Source organism: Polypterus senegalus, chromosome 6 (genome assembly GCF_016835505.1).
Source record: "Polypterus senegalus isolate Bchr_013 chromosome 6, ASM1683550v1, whole genome shotgun sequence".
NCBI lineage: Eukaryota > Metazoa > Chordata > Cladistia > Polypteriformes > Polypteridae > Polypterus > Polypterus senegalus.
The window spans coordinates 37,397,673-37,416,103 of record NC_053159.1 but is presented as its reverse complement, the minus strand read 5'-3'; the positions used below and the strand labels follow the sequence as shown (position 1 = coordinate 37,416,103).

Sequence of the window (18,431 nt, the reverse complement as noted above, 5' to 3'; positions counted from 1 at the left end):
AAGGAATTGCAGGAGATGACAAACTACATAACTCTGTGATCGATTTTTAACAGTGTTTTCAAATTTCAATCAGGAGTTTACTTCATTCTTACAACAAATGAACGTACTCCCTAACAGCTGTCAATAAATTTGCTTTCCAGGAATGGCAAGTTCAGCTGCAATCTTGGCCCATATTCCCCCAAATCCTTGAAACAGAGACAAATATGTTACTCTCTAAAAAAAATTCTATATTAATTTATTCTTAACACTAAAAGAAATTTAACATTCTTAAAATGATCATATAGACTAAAGGTTCCAAAATGGGAAGCATTTGAGAAATTCTAGGTGGTGGGGCACTTTATGGAGCAAGGGGATGGAACAACAAACAATGCATCGGTAGCACCTCGCTATTTTAGCAGATTTCTTCTTCTACCTTATAGGATAATAAGATGACTAGGAGAAAGTACTTATTAGGAAAGAAACTGAAAGAAAAAAAAAAAAACAAAAAAAAAACAAAAGCTGATCTTGTGCAGTGTAGAGTGAAAAGCTTGCCAACTGAAGCAAGTCATGTTCACTGGGTGTTTTTGAGCTCAGAATTACTCATCCATGGAATCTTAAAAATAATAAAGTCAAGAAACATTTCAAAATAAGGCATTACAAACGTTAAAAATCTTAAGAATTTTCGATGGTTATGTGGTTAAGGACAGAGAGTTATATGGTTAGCAGGAAACCAAAAGTAAGGTAAACAAAATTCTTTAAAAAAGTCTTATACAATTGGTGAGAACTTTGTTTGTATAGGTGCTGTTCCAGTAAGCCACACAGTGTAATACATTTGCTTACCAGCTTAAAAAAAACAAAAAACACCTTTTTTTCCCATTAAAGCTGTCACATTCAAATTTGAATACTGTATATACTACATTCAAAAGTTTGGAATGACCCAGAACTTTTCATTTTTGCTAAATACTTTTTAAATCAAGGTACCAGAAATGACTGATTTACAGTTGATTATTTATACAGCATATGACTAAAAAGCCCCACTTTACTGCAGCCACTACTACAGTTTTCACAATGGTTGTTATTTTGTTCAACAAAGCAAACAAATTGTCTTTCTTTGGGTTTCAAAAGAACTGGCATTTCTAAAATTAAATTCTGGGTTCAAAAATAGTCAAAGAAAAACATTACACATTCTCGAAGCTTTGCTAAATAATTCATGCAACTGATTGCCAAAGAAATTGAAGATTTCATATAATGGTGTGCACTATTGCCCCGAGAGAAGACGCCAAAGTGGATCTAATCAGGATAACAAATTAAGTGGAAAGTCCAGGAGCACATCTGCACAAAAGGGTACCTTGCAATGAGTCTATGGTCAAAAAATAAATTTTGGCAGTGCAACAAATTCAATCAGTGAGATTTTAAAGGTAGGAGCAATATTTTACATGATATCCACCTTATAAAACAGGACCCTTAATGTGCGTTTATGCAACATGATTTTGCAGTTATCTGAAAAACTGAAGAATAAAGGTCACTAAAAACTACACTAAAATACCAGGCTTTATGTGAGAGGCAAACATTAAAAAAGACCGTCCTATACTGTATGTCTTAGTTCAAGTTTGATTATAGAAGTCCTAATTTGGCAATCTGTCTGCCTTCATAAGAAAATGCAAACAAACATTACTGACATTTTATATACACACACACCCCAGTATACTGTAGTTACTTTCAGAAAACGCTTTTGTATACCGTGTACACACCAAGAACAATAAATCTAGACTTTTTGTACATTATAAAAGCCGGTGCATGTATTAAACCTATAAATGCTGCTCTCGTGAATGTGCGAATCACCATTATAATATAATATTTTTAAAACACTACATACCAATCCGTCCCGTAGCTTTATTACCATTAACAAGTAAACGAAATTGTGGGTCGAGTTGACTATCTCCGCGACCAAGGACATGCAAAAACAAAATTAAGTTGAATTGAAGACATTGCAATACGTTCCAGGTGCTTTCTGTAAATAAACTCAATGAATGCATCCCGGCGCGTAGAAAACCAGCATTTCTGGAACATATGCTATGACAAGTAGATGTGACAGGTCCTACTTGGCATGGTGTCTTTTAAAGGAAAAGGTATGCAGTTACTGGCATTGCGCCCCGAGAAGTGCCCCTCAAATAGAGGTCCGCGTACCGGGCGACAGATTGAAAATGGTGATAAATGCGTCCAGTTCTCTTCCCATCGATATAACACGTCAACGCTCTGTTTTCCCATGACTGTTTATTACCTTACGTGTCTCGGAACAGCTGGAGGACACCATCTTAACTTTAAGTAGGTCGAACAAGTAGCTTGCCGTTGGGAGGCGGTATTCATTCCGCATTCCTCTCGACATTTCACTCCTAGAAACGCCACAAAGCTAGTGCGAAGTTAAGTGTTACACTTTCACAGAAAGTCATACCGAAAAGGTCACACTTACCTCTCCCAGCTCGAGATTCTTTTTTCCTGCCAGAACCGCTGGCAGCTCGCTCTTCCTCGATAGCCGCTGCTATCTCGGGGTTGTCTTCCCCATTGTACCGCACCAGCAGTTCTTCTCCCGCTGCGATTGGCTGCAATAGAAAAGAGACAATGATTCAGAGCCAATGGTATGCAGCCTTGTTGGACGCAGCAACGTAAGCCTCGAGCCAGAGGGCGTGCCGCGACGCGACACGACGCGAAGTGACCAGAGTCTCGGCCAAAAGAAGCCAATTGGATTGACGTTGTAAAGGTTCTCTTATCGTTTTAACATTCACTTTTTGCTGTTTGGCGTTGTTTATTCAATACCCTTTTTAAGGCATTTATGATTGTATTCCCCGGTCTCCTGACAGGAGGGCCAATTGAAAACCAAAACAAAAAGTCAGGCCTGGAACAGACTGTGCAGTCACAAACGCAAACTGTTGGTACGGTCGAAGAAAGCCCTCGACTCCACTGATGCTTGTCGTAGGATTCACACGTGTTTGTTATAAAATCGTTAACGATGACAAGACACGATACACCATTCTCCCCATCTTTCACATTTAATCCTCACTTGTCATTTACATTTATTTGTCCGTTGATGAGGTCGCTCAGCTTATTTTAATACGCATTTCTCATTTGGTAACATTCTTATATTTATATGAAGTACCCTTTAAAAGGCAATGCCTAATAAATAAAAAAAAGGTAGTGCCCTAGAAATGTCCACATATTTGTGGTAAATAAAAAGCTATACATTGATACATAAGTTTACTATATCAGATTGTCTATGAAATTAAATTGCTTTATTTTTAGATGACAACTAGCCAAAATGTCACAAATGCCTTTAAAGCTAACTGTGCACTTTAACCTGTTTGATGAAAAGTTTCTGTACTACAATGGTTCAGAAAAAAACATGGAAACGAAATTTTAAATTATTGCCAACATTGTCTTGCTACAGAGAATCTGGGGAAAACAAAACGAAAACAAAACTCAAACTCCGTTATTTCATATTTAATGGGGCCAGAGCCCATCCCAGGAGAATTAGGCACAGCCTTGGACAGGCTGCTAATCCAATATGTCAATTTGGAATTTTCAGTTAAACTTTGGGATGTGGGAGGAAAAGAACACTGTCATGGGGAAAATATACACACTCCTTACAGTCAATTACTGAGTGTGAGATTTGAAATCAGGATAACGTAACTTTGAAGCAGACAAATAGACAATTCTCTGCAAGCTTTCCCCACCTGCATTGGACAGTTTACCCCATTCTTCTTAGAAGAAGCTCTAAAGCTTAATTAGGGTGGATGGGAAGCATCTGTAAACTTCCACCTTCAGGTATCTCCACACATGCCTATGGGGTTTAAGGCTGGGGTTTGGCTGGGCCGCATAAGAACAGAGTCTTATACCAAATCCACACCTGGATTGTCTTGCTCAAAGGTTGCACCAGTCTGAGACTGTATGAACTCTGGAGCAGGGACCTCTTTGTATCTCGCTGCATTAATCCTTCCCCAATTTTGACAAAACCCCTTGTTCCTGCCTCTGAACAACACCCCCATAGCATGATGCTGTCACCACCATACTTCACTGTAGAGTTTATATTAGATTGGTGTTGAACAGTGCCTGGTAGGCACCAGAAATTGTGTTTGGGAGTTCTGCACAAAGAATTACGTTTTTGTCTCATCAGACCAGAGAATCTTTTCCCTCATGCTCTCACATTTCTGAGTGTCAGAGCAAAGGTTCTGAATACTTACATGAATAAGAGATTTCAGTTTTTGATTTTAATACATTTGCAAACCTTTCTGAAAACATGTTTTCACTTTTTCATTATGAGTTATTGATTATAGATGTATGAGCAAAAATTAAATATTTATCCATTTCAAATTATATCATTTAAGACAGAAGCCAGGAATAACTTCTTTACACAAAGTTGTGGAAATCAAGAACAAACTATCAAGACAACCTTTAAGAAGTATCTGGATGATATATTGGGACAGCTTAGCTAAACAAACAAGCTTGATGGACTGAATGGTGTCACGCACGCGCAAATAGGGAGCCGCGGAAAGACCAGACAAGTCACATCGGGCCAGGGGATCACGGCGAGGCACTAACCTTTCTTTCTTTTGTTCCCGCAGAAAGACAGATTCAACGCCACCATAAAGTCCCGGACGCCTGGAAAACAACACGTAGCTACTTCCGCATTCGATCTCTTCCTGGTCCCACTGTGATGACGTCACTCCTCCCACACACCACATTGGTTCCCTTCCAGCATGCCATTCAATTTCCGGTCCCTCCTTATTTAAGTTCCCCCCTGCAACTGAGACTGTGAGATGCAATGACCTATTGTCAGAGCATAGCGCCTGTGAATACTAACAGTGTTTTTTTTGTTCTTTACAGTATACTGGGCCAGAAACCCCAAAACTTGATCTGTTTTTGTCTCATTATTACAGTGGCGTAGTTGGCAGGATCCAATTGTCTGAAAAATGTCAGAAGGACAGGACCTAAATATGGTACTGAACAACTTGGCAACCCAGCTTCAAAACCTGCAGGTGGAGCTGACTGCCACGAAACAGGAGTTGGCGGAGAACAAGACCCGGCTCGCAGCAGCTAAAGTAGCCAGACCGGAGCCCGCACAGCCTCATCCTCCTCCGCTTACATCTCTCATCGAGGCGTATTCTATGGCCTCGCACAGAATGGGCCTCTATCATAGAGCCATACCTGAAGGGCATCGCGCAGAAGGCCTATCACGACCTCCCCGTTGAGGAAGCCGCCCAGTAAGACCTCCTAAAAGCTGAGATCCTGAGCTGCTACAGAGTCACGTCGGACCATCAGGCAAGTGAGTGGATGCACTGGTGATACGACCCCGATGTCCCAGCCCGAGCCCAGGGTTTTGAATTCTGGGGCAAAATGGGGCGCTGGCTGAGGCCAGACATCAACCAGGGTCAGCAAATCATAGAACAAGTGGCTTGTGAAGGCTTTATTAACGCCATGTCAGATTTTTATCGCCCAGCAGGTCCGACGACATCCATTCCAGGATATAAAAAACCTGTTGGACGTACTGGAGCATCAGCTGGCGGTGAACCGAGTCGGAGGGCCGGAGAGGTCTGCTCGCAGTGGCTAACGGGGGCGTGCCTCTATCCCTGAGCCCTACCGCCACACACAAGAGGCTTCCGCTAAACTGAAGGAGAGACTCCTGGCTTTGCCCCACTGTTTTAAGTGTGGCGAAGTCGGGCACACCCTGCCTGCCTGTCCACAGAACGTGGAATTGATGGACTGCACCTGGGTCAGAGGAGAGAGGTATTGTGCTTTGTCTAATCCCCCGGCTGTCCCGAACATGGGAGTGGTTTTGGTTAATGAGCACTCAGTGGTGGCACTTTTCGACTCCGGGAGTAACATTACCATTGTTGCTCTCCGATTTATTCTACCGCGACAGTGGCTGCCCCAGCACGTAAGGGTGACGTGTGTACATGGTAAGACCCAGTCATATAGGTCCGCTAGCTGTTACATAACCTGGCAGGGTGTACCGAGACGCCTCTCAGTGGCTGTGTTACCCGATCCACCCTATCCAGTTATCCTAGGACAAGACTGTTTTGAAAGCGAATGCAGTAGAATAACTGCCACTCCCGCCGCCGAGTTGGGTTTAACTTTGGGTGGGCAGGCACCGTCTCCGCGGCTAGACAGAGTGCTAAAGGCCCACCAGTCCTATTGTGCCGCCTACCTGGATGACGTTGTCATCTATTCCGGCACCTGGGAGGAACATATCTTGCACGTCTACGCCGTCCTCTTAACACTAGCGAAGGCCGGCCTCCGTATTAATCCCCGCAAATGTTATTTTGGGTTTCACAAGGCCAAATATTTAGGCTACCTAGTGGGTGGAGAACTGGTGAAACCACAATGCTCAAAAATCAAAGACATCCTGGAATGGCCCCGTCCGATAACCAAGAAACAGGTGCAAGCCTTCTTGGGGTTAGTGGGTTACTACCGCTGGTTTGTACCCCGTTTCTCCGAGAGAGCCGCACCCTTGATGAACTTGACGAAGAAACGGGCATATGTGGTATGGAATCACCTAACGGAACAGGCATTCAGTGACCTAAACACGGCCCTGACCACAGCAGCAATACTGAGAACCCCTGACTTTTCTCTCACATTTCTCCTCCAGACAGATGCTTCGGACACAGGTCTAGGCTTCGTGCTGAGCCACAGCATTGACGGTGTCGAGCACCCCGTGTGTTACCTGAGCCGGAAACTGCTGGATCGGGAGACCAGATATGCTGCGGTGGAAAGAGAAGCCTTGGCGATCAAGTGGGCGGTGACACACCTGAGGTACTACCTGTTGGGATGGGAGTTCACTCTGGTGACTGACCATGCCGCCCTCCAGTGGATGGCTGTACACAAGGAATCGAATCCCCGGGTCACCAGGTGGTTTTTAGACCTACAGCCGCACAAGTTTACCGTCACTTATCGTCGTGGCAACTTGCAGGCCAATGCTGACGCTCTCTCCCGGGTTCATGACCTCTCGGTTCGGGCCGCCTGACCCAATGGGTCTGGGCTGGGGGGGGGGTCCTGTCATGCACGCGCGCATATGGAGCCGCAGAAAGACCCGACAAGCCACGTATCACATCGGGCCAGGGGATCACGGCGAGGCACTAACCTTTCTTTCTTTTGTTCCCGCAGAAAGACAGATTGAACGCCGCCATAAAGTCCCGGACGCCTGGAAAACAATACGTAGCCACTTCCGCATTCCATACCTTCCTGGTCCCACTGTGATGACGTCACTCCTCCCACACACCACTTCGGTTCCCTTCCAGCATGCCATTCAATTTCCAGTCCCTCCTTATTTAAGTTCCCCACTGCAACTGAGACTGCGAGATGCAATGACCTGTTGTCAGAGCGTAGCGCCTGTGAATACTAACAGTGTTTTTTTTTTGGTTCTTTACAGTATACGGGGCCTGAAACCCCAAAACTTGATCTGTCTTTGTCTCATTATTACAATGGTCATCTTTCATTTGTGAAAGTTCTATTTTTTTATTTTCTTACACATTAAGATTTATAGAAAGTGAAGGAGTCACCCTAAGAAAATAAATGCCTGTGTTTTTTGTCCTGTAGTTACTGTATGTCTCTGTCAGTTCAACAGAGAGTATATCACAAATATCTGTAGTAATAAAATGCATTGTGTTTGTTATTCCAACAGATGGCACATTACAGATATTTATAGTAATTGTAATAAAATTACATATATATAAATATGTGCATGCATAGGTCTGATTACAATCTGATATTTGGGTGGTTACCTACCAGGTAATGCTTGTGTTTAGTCAGCCAGTCAGCAGACATCCGCCACGCCCTCTTAGTTGAGAGAAGCGCAGATCACTGACATGATATATACCGTGTTTCCCCGAAAATAAGACCTACTCCAAAAAATAAGCCCTAGCATGATTTTCAGGCTGCTTTGTAATATAAGCCCTACCCCAAAAATAAGCCCTAGTCAAGATCGTCAGCTGAAAAGTAAGGCGCCTAAGGCCAGGTTTATACTTCACGAGATGCGACGCGTGTGCCTGAAACATCCGTTAAATCCCAAGGACACCTTGCCATAATATCTCTGAAAAAGATGTTTAATGATTACACCCATCAATTCGGGGATGCACCCACTCCAGCAGCATCAGCGCAACACAAGCAAAATCCCTATATGAGGCATCAGCTAATCGCAAGGTGAACACAAGCAGACTCATACACTTGCCGTCATTGTAGCTTCACCAAATCCCCATACCTTCATGTCTTTGGATGGAAAATTGAGCACACTGTGGAAACATGCAAACTCCAGGCAGGGAACGCAAGGGACGTGACTCCCTGCAAGACAGCAGTACTACCGCTCTGCAACCATGCCATCCCATATGTGTAATTATTAGCAGTATTCATTATTTAAACAAAGTTAACAATTTATTTGTTAAATGTAACATAAATATTTTAATGCATTTCATCATGAAAGTGATATCAAGTATAAATCTAAGAATTCTAAATGTGCAGAGAGCTGCAATATCATAAATGTAATGTGTTATGTGGGGCGATGCTGCTGTCAGTTCAGGAGGAATCCTTAGAAGCGCATAGCGATTTAACAACTGGGTCAGTTTTAAGGTGACGTTTATGACAGTCTGCTTTAATGATCAAATAAACTACAAGATTAAAGCCAAAATTTACACTTTAATCACAAGATAGAGATTTTCATTATGTCTTTTATTTTTTTTCTCTGTGGTTCAAATAGGCCGCCGTACATTCTGATGGTATATTGTAAAGGCGCAAAAAAAAAAAAAAGATGGTATGTGAGACTTTTAAAATGTATCGTGTCATTACTTTGGGGAATATGCGACTCTTGAATATAAAAGCATCATGAATGCATTTGTATGTCGGCATTTTGCTTCACCACATCGAACCATTCATCAAACGCACAATGATCCTGGAGGATCCTAAAAGCGGCTGGAGTAGCAAGAAATTCAGGCTGAAATTCAGGGTTTGAATGTGGAGAGTTATGACGATATTCCAGAAGAAGATGACATGACTGTATTTGGATAAATGTATATTTTTGTACATGAATAAATGTAAGACATCCCCTGAAAATAAGCCCTAGTGCATCTTTTAGAGCAAAAATTAATATAAGACCCTGTCTTATTTTCAGGGAAACACGGTAGTATCTTCCAAATAATACAAAGAGTACATGACACGTGTTTCACCCTAATTGGGGCTCATCAGGTGTAAGCACTTTTGCTTCCCCGCAGGGATCGAATCTGAGATGTAGTTGGGCCATGGCGACAGGTTCACTTACTTGACAAGGTGTAGATTAGAGTATGACATGCATAGGTCTGATCACAATATGATATTTGGGTGGCTACACCCTGTCAAGTAAGTGAACCAGTGGCTGTAGCACAATGTCTGAGGCTTTGTCTCGGGCGCTGACATCCAAGGTCCAGTCCCGGCAAGGGGAAGCAAAAGTGTGTACACCTGATGAGCCCCAATTAGGATGAAATGTGTGTTATGTACTCTTTGTATTATTTGGCAGGTACTACTTATAATATATGTGCATGCACATCAGAGGGTTACCACCCCTGTTCCTCCCAGACATGTAATATCACCACAAGCTGAGAGGGAGCACTTCCACTTAACTGTGTTGTCTTACTTTGCCTTCACAGTTCAGAGAAACTGCCCAAGAAGGGCAATTAACTCTGTCCCTTCTAGTTATAGGACCTTAAAAGCTCAGCCGCCCGGAAGAAGGTGTCACTTGTTGACTGGGGAGCAGAGGAGACAGATCTCCTGAAAACTTCTTACTTCTACTATCAGTTTTAAGTGCACTTGCACTTTGCTTGTGTTTTATTTTTTAGGATGCTTCTTATTTCCAGACTTATCATGTAATTTACAGAAGTGATTCTATTGAACATATAGGGTTACTTTTGCTAACTGCAATAAAGTTTACTGTTTATTTTATTTGATGATCTGCTCCTTTGTTGCTTAGATTATTTTTCTGCAAATATATTAATTGATATAAAATTATTTTACATAAAAATTATTTCAGCCATACATTTTTTCTATTAAAGCCGTCAGGAACATTCTGAATATTGACAAGGCCAATGAAAGGAAAGTCTGTCCAATGTGAAATGTTTCAGGCTTTTATTTCTGATCCTCTGCTCCATATCTGAAACATAGTTTATGCAACATTGATCTCTCACATCAAATGAAAATGAAATCCAAATTTCTATAACAGTATATTCTCCTTTCATATTTTTCTGACCTTTGCCCATATTGTTATTGCCTATTACCTTGTCTTCACTGAAATTCTAATTTTAAATAAACCGTGGCGGAACTGTGGTGCATTCCTTTGTGCCAAACTGTTTAATGTCTGACAGACTGCTATCCTCCCACACTTTTTATCCATGTCAATATTTGCTTTGGAAGCCTTCTCTTCCTTCTCTATTTGTGTACTTAACTTTTTATCCTTTTGTGTTATTTTCTGGAAGCTTTTCTGCACTCTTACACATTGTATATTTGCCTTTCAATCGGTGTAACGTATCAAGTTTTATAGTTGTTTCTGCGAGTTGGTCTCATGCTTTGCTGGAGCTGAGCGCCATTACCAGCGGTGTTATTTTACCCTTTTTTTTACTATCATCCTGAGGTAATCTATATTTACATTATACATGAGTATAAATGAGCATGAGCAGCAAACAATGGAAAGAAAAAGGATAAGGATAAGGCAGCTAAACTTTCATCAAAGTCAAAAATGGCCTCAAGGTCACAGTACAGCCTACTACAGACTGACCTGGAACAGATGGGTGAAGGAACAGATTTGAAAGGACCTGACACTGCAGCATTGGCATACTTCTCTGTCACTCCCAACTTCCTCATACAATTCCACAACTCCTCTCTAGGCATCCTGTCAAATGCTTTTTTTTAGGTCCACAAAGACACAGTGCAACTCCTTTCGGCCTTCTCTATGATTCTCCACTGACACACTCAGAGCAAACATCGTATCTATAGTGGTCTTTTCCTGGCATTAAACCATACTGCTGCTCACTAATCACCACCTCTCTTCTTAACTTAACTTACACTACTACACTTCTTTCCCATAACTTCATGCTGTGACTGATCGGTTTTATTCCTCCATAGTTACTACAGTTCTGCACATCACCCTTATTCTTAAAAATTGGTACCAATGCACTTCTTCTCCACTCCTTGGTCATCCTTTCACTTTCCAAGATTGAATTAAACTTCCCCTTGGGATTAATAAAGTATCTATCGATCTAAACAATTGCATCTCCCAACGCTCTTGTACATCACCCTATGTTCCTCCCTCTTCTTAAAATACATATTTACCACAGACATGCCCATCATTTTCGCAAAACTCACTCCTCCTATCCTCACTGTGGTAGAACAATTTGAACCTGACCATCTGGTCTCTTATACACATAATATATCAACCATCCTTCTCTCCATCATATCAGCTAATAATAATAATAATAATAATAATAATCATAATAATAATCATAATAATAATCATCATTGTATACTGTTTAGAGCAGTGGCTTATCTAAAAAATAGTAATTCTAAATTAAAATGCAAAATACCTACATACATTAGCAGTGCAGACTTTATGAACTTCTATTCCCCCACACTATGCGACTCTTCAATTCCACCCGGGGGAGTAAATGCGAACATTAATTGTATTTTAATTCTTTTCATTTTTATTACTATTTAATTTAATATTGTTTCTTTGTATCAGTATACTGCTGCTGGATTATGTGAATTTCCCCTTGGGATTAATAAAGTATCTATCTATCTATCTATCTATCTATCTATCTATCTATCTATCTATCTATCTATCTATCTAAAAAAATTGATCGCGCAAGATCCAAGATCTCAGCATTACCTTGCAAGATTAATACTAGATTGTCCTGTTTTGTGCACACCACTTTAGCAATTTTAATTTAATTGTAATAGAACAAGAAGTCATACCTTTAATTTCTAAAATGAAACCGACTATTTTACCTTAGACCCAGTCCCAACTAAACTAGTAAAAAGCTCTATAGATGTTCTTACAAACGCACATTCTTAGTATTATCAATAGTTCATTACTGGAGGGCAAAGTTCTTGATGCACTAAAAATGAAAGCAGACCACATTCAGTCTCACCTTACATATCACAATTTATTTGAGAATTTCTAGTCTGGTTTCCACACTAGTCATAGTATAGCAACAATACTAACTCATGTTGAAAACAATTGTTATATCCTCTGATGAAGGAAATTCCACAGTAATTATGCTGTTAGATTTGAGTGCAGAATCTTTAACTATTTTATCTTGCTACACAGCCTAAAAATTTATTTTGGATTCACTGGCACTGTGCCTACCCGGTTTAGTTCTCTCACATTGATTCCAGTGGATACAGAAATGTGCTGACAGTACTTGATTATTATACTCAGACGTTACATAAGGTGTTCCACAGGGCTCTGTACTGGGACCTTTACTGTTTTAACTTTAAATGCTTCCTTTGGGAACTACCATTAGAAAACATAACATTCATTTTCACTCGCATGTGGATGGCACCCAAATATGCCATTCTTTTGGAGAAAACCATGTTTCTCTGATGCTGTCCTTAATTAACTGTATCAGTGAATTAAAGGAGTGGATGGATGAGAACTACTTGTCTCTGAATATACAGAAGGAAATGATGCACTGCAACAACATTCTTTCAGTCTTTAACTCAAGTGAATCAGTGATATTAATCACCATTAGTTTTACTACATTAGCACCCAAGTTAGGTGTTACCTTTGAAACAAGAATGAAATTTAAAAGCACACATTACAAAACTATCTAAAATATCTTAGAAATTTGGAAAGATTAAGATTTATCTACATATGCAGGATACTGAGAAATTATTTCTTGCATTTATTTCTAATATTATTGTCTACTGCAACCTGTTATTCACTGGTTTTCTAATCATTCTTTATGAAGTTTTTAGTTAATTCAAAATGCTGAGGCAAGAACTATTACAAGAACCAGAAAATACTAACAAATTACAGTAATCCCTCCTCAATCGCAGGGGTTGCGTTCCAGAACCCCCCGCGATAGATGAAAATCCGCGAAGTAGAAACCATATGTTTGTATGGTTATTTTTATATATTTTAAGCCCTTATAAACTCTCCCACACTGTTAACATTATTAGAGCCCTCTAGACATGAAATAACACCCTTTAGTCAAAAGTTTAAACTGTGCTCCATGACAAGACAGAGATGACAGTTCTTTCTCACAATTAAAAGAATGCAAACATATCTTCCTCTTCAAAGAATGCGTGTCAGGAGCAGAGAATGTCAGAGAGAGAGCGCGAGAGAAAAGCAAACAATCAAAAAATCAATACGTGTGCTTTTAAGTTTGCCGAAGCACCGCGATAAAGCGGCATTTTTTAGAGGAGCATCCGTATCACCTAGGCAAACAGCCTCTGTGCAAACAGCCCCTCTGCTCACACCCCCTCCGTCAGGCAGAGAGAATGAGAGAGACAGAGAAAAGCAAACAATCAAGCACTGCACGGGAAGCACATCGTATATCATTGAGGAGTTTTATTTAATATGTAATATGTGCTCTGATTGGGTAGCTTCTCAGCCATCTGCCAGTAGCGTCCCTTGTATGAAATCAACTGGGCAAACCAACTGAGGAAGCATGTAGCATAAATTAAAAGACCCATTGTCCGCAGAAATCCGCGAACCAGCGAAAAATCCGTGATATCTATTTAGATATGCTTACATTTAAAATCCGCGATGGAGTGAAGCCGCGAGAGTCGAAGCTCGATATAGGGAGGGATCACTGTACTCAACTTCTCAAGTCCTTACACTGATTTCAAAATCCTCCTTTTATAAACCTTAATTGGCCAAGGCCTTGTTTACTTACTTGAACTCATTACTACTAACAAAAAAAAAACACACACATTGTTATCTCAAAATGCGGGCTTACTAAAGATACCAAGGATTAATAAAATAACACTGTGGGGTCAAGCTTTTAGTTACAAGGCCCTGAAGCTGTGGAATGATGCCACTTCAGTCTCAGTTTTTAAATCCAGGCCAAAGACTCACTACTATAGTCTAACATACCTTGCCTTGAGCTACTGATTACAGTGGCATGCAAAAGTTTGGGCACCCTTGCTGAAAATGTATATTACTGTGAATAGTTAAGTGAGCAGAAGATGAAATGATCGCCAAAAACATATATTTAAAGATGACACATTTTTTTCAGCATTTTATACAGGAAGATAAAATTTTACCAGGGTCTCAGACCTTACTTAGCACATTAGGGCTATGACTTATTCACAGTTATCATTAGGAAACCCCAGGTGATGCAAATTGCAAAGCTGTATAAATTATCTGACTCCTCAATCCTTGTCCCAACAATCAAAAGCCATGGGCTCCTCTTAAGCAGCTGCATACCAAGCTGAAAAATAAAATAAATAATACTCACAAAGCAGGAGAAGGCTGCAAGAAGATAGCAAAACATTTTCAGGTACCTGTTTCCTTAGTTCGTAATGTTATTAAGAAATGGAAGTTAACAGGAACTGTGTAGGTGAAGTTGAGGTCTGGAAGAGCATCCACTGCTCACTTAACTATTCACAGAAACAAACATTTTAGGCAAGGGTGCCCAAACTTTTGCCTGCCACTGTAACTCTGTATACTGCATTTCTGTTTGTTAGTCATTTGTCCAGAAAAATAAGTAAAACAATATTTAAAACCATTCCTAACCCTACTCTATTATGTTTCTCTTCTTGGTATCTGCATGTGGCACTTGGTGGCAAAGCTCTCCTGCCAGGCTGATCTCCTGCATTTGCAAAAGTCATCTCTGATAAAGAAGCTTTGGAATCGTTGGATGGAAAGATTCTCTCATCAGACTGGATGGCCAGGCACAGACTCCACTATAGGATGCCCAGGAGGGGGTAGGTGACTACTTCACTGAGGTCTCCAGGACTGTGCTGTGTCTAACTTTATTTTTTACTTTCTCTTGTACAATTTCAATCTATTCTGTTGTCAACTTATAGTTCATCAAGTAATTAATTGACAGATATTGTTGGTTTCCATTTATTATTAAAGTAGTGTCTACCTTATTTCTCTGTGTGTTTTAACAAATCTGTATTTTTATGTGCACTAGTTCTGTATTTAGTAATTAGTATAATTTACAGTATACTTGTATTTTAACAGAGAATTTTTTACAGTGTTCTGCTTCTGCACTCAGTAAAAAACGCTATACAGAAATAAGTTGTAATGTAATGAATGTTTTGTTATGTAGGTTCTACAATAGATGGATGATGTTATAGTTATCTTACTGTGGTCACATCATTACATGCTGAACATTTATTTAGAAAGTTTCAAACATGTTTGGAAATGTCAGAAAAAAATTGTTATACTGTGGTGTGGTATTCATTAAGGTCAAGTTTGTGGCTATTCAAATAGCAGCAGGTTTTTAACTAGACCCCTTACTTAAATCAGGCATGCTGTTATCAACCAGTTTCTAACTTTTTGTGTCAGTCTAAAAATTACAAACTGGGTTTGTTTTATAGGGCATCTTCATGTGAGACAGCGATAATCCATCCATCCATTATCCAACCCGCTATATCATGGGGGTCTGCTGGAGCCAATCCCAGCCAACACAGGGCACAAGGCAGGAAACAAACCCCAGGCAGTGCACCGGCCCACCGCAGGGCGCGCACACACCCTCACACACACTAGGGCCAATTCGGAATCTCTAATCCACCTAACCTGCATGTCTTTGGACTGTGGGAGGAAACTGGATTTCCCGGAGGAAACCCACGCAGACACAGGGAAGAACATGCAAATGCCACGCACGGAAGCGAACCCGGGTCTACTAACTGTGAGGCAACAGCGCTACCCACTGTGCCACCGTGCCGCCCACAATGATAATCATTTTTATTTATTTTGCATTCTTTTAATTTATTTCACTGTTGTATATATACACTGACATTTTCTCTATTTGGTATACATAATGCATTTTCAATATCAGGCCTCAGTCCTTTGCCACTTTCTTGTTAAATTCAAATATCTTTTATCTCAAGGTGGTCATCTCCTGTTTGAAGCAGATTCAAAGTTAAGTCCTTTCTGATTATTACTCTCTCCTTTGTTTTTTGTGACTATTTTCTAAATAATGTATTTCTATTTATATTATAAATATATTTCTAGGATTTATCCAGTTTCCATTACTGCTATAACACAATATATATGTACAGGTACTTGTAACTTGAAGTGGATTATGATTTTTAATAATTTTAGATTTAGTGTTTTTCAGTATATTACTGATTTTATCTTTTCTGTACTCTAGTAATTTCAAAGTAATATTTTATACTTTTATTACTGATACTTTTGATTTCCTTAGGGAACCTTTAAATTTAGCCTGTCCTAAATGCCCAGCAGCCTTTCACCCATTCCCTAATTTAAACAGACACTGACTAACTTATTTAATTGTTTTACCAACAGATCAGTGGCTCTAGTTTAATTGTAACTTGTCACGGCATAGTATATCCTGTTTGTTCCAAAAACAGTCCCAAATCCTATAAACCTATAACCCTCTATCACACACCAATATTTGAGCCATGTGTTAATTTTTATGATTTAATAATTTTTTAATTTTTCATAAATATTATGTAGCTTAACTGGATTAGCACATAGCATGGATAGAACTTAAATATGTAATGCAGAAGTGACAGGCTACCCTTAGGTATGTAATTTTTACAAATATACACAATGAGAACTGGATACACCCCAGCTATGTTTAGAAGCCTATACATATATCCAAGAGGTTATCCCACCTCAGGACAAGGAAGAAAGCACACCTTACTAGAATATCATTACTTCCCTTCTACTCTGAGCAAGTTTAGAAGCAAGATGGGTTTCCTTATTACTGAGGTATCAGAGTCACTGTTCAGATCTACAAGTTCCTGAAAACAGTTGAACATTGTCAAATGCGTAGGTTAAGCACGTGACTTTCTGGGAATAATTAGAAAGGTACACCAGGCATGGATAACGGTGTAACGTGATCATTCAGTCATTTAATTTTCTCTCAGTATTTCAGAAATCCAGGAACCAGAAACCTTTCCAAGACCAGTAGCTATAAATATGAAGCAGTCCAAAACAAATTTTTTAGTGATCTGACCCAACTATGATGTCACAAATGTAAAGGGAACAGGGAGCCCTGTCCCAAGAGGCTACTCTAATTTTGTTTTGTGTCTAAAATAATGATAATCCTTTACGTTATAAATATTGTAACAAAATAAAAGAGGATTGGAATGGGAAAAAAAACCCACTAACAGCTAACTGGTTTGATTATCATTTCACAACCTCTAACTCTGTAGTTGATGTCCATGGATAGTACGGTTATGTCTGACTGTGCCCCTCCTATCTCTGCTTTTCTGAATGGGAGTCAATTCAGTGACCAGTTACTCATGGTGGTGGATAAGCTGCAAAATCAAACAACACTGGCATTATATTGGTCTCATTTTTATATTTATCTGGATAAAAGTTTTTGATGTTTTAAAATTAAGAATTTAAACTCAGTATAAACTGAAAACAACTACATCAACTATTTTACAACTGCTAACCTTCTTTCAATATCAAAAGCTAATTAAACTTTAACACGCCTTGGTATACTCTTAACTGCTATTATGCTCTCACTAGGTTTATTCTTTTTTTTCCTTCTTCTATTTGCTTCCATACACAATTATGTCTCTTAACGTTAAGATGTCCTGTCAATCTATTACTTTGCTTTCTCCAGGGTTGGGGCCATTAATGAACTGAATTGAGAATGCATAGCAAATTCCAATTCGCTTCTTTGAATTGGAACTGGAATTAGAATTGTATGAAGCTGAAGGGAAATGGAACTGGAATTGAATTCAAATGTCAGAAAATTGAATTGAATTCAAATAAATTGCATGAAATTCCACTTTTTAAGATAATGTGACTTGATTTGCTAAATAGTTTACAGAACATTAAATACTATTAATCACATAACTCACAAACATATAAAAGAAATACAAGAGTAATGTATGTTTTATACATTATGCAGTAAAATATGAAATTATGGAGTAAAATATAAAATTTTATTTTCTCATTTGTATGTGTCACACTGCAAATTGTCTTCTCAAATTAGATTGAAACAATATTTACTAGAATTCCATGCAAGGTAAAAATTCATAACCTATGAGTATAAATGAAAACCAATTCAAGGTGTGAGATTGGAGATTTTCTGTGAGTTTGATTGTAAAGATGCCTCTGTTTGGCTCAAAATACATATCAGTATCTAGCGATTCCTGCCTCTCTGCTCCTGAGGAACGTGTTTTCAGTATTGCTGACAAGATATTTAGGCCTGAGAGATGCAATCTTAGTGATGCCAAATTTCAGGAAATTATGATTATTCGACACAATAAAAAGTGATTATGTGAAT

The 18,431-nt window shown here is 39.5% G+C and overlaps 1 protein-coding gene across 1 annotated transcript in view; it reads right to left on the bottom strand.

The window, feature by feature from the left end:
* prdm2b (PR domain containing 2, with ZNF domain b) overlaps nucleotides 1–18,431 on the bottom strand; it is a 232,163-nt gene that overhangs the window by 62,124 nt on the left and 151,608 nt on the right. The window contains exon 6 of the mRNA XM_039755847.1: nucleotides 2,450–2,579. Within this exon, the coding sequence (XP_039611781.1) occupies nucleotides 2,450–2,579 (130 nt within the window). The remainder of the gene's footprint in view (nucleotides 1–2,449; nucleotides 2,580–18,431) is intronic.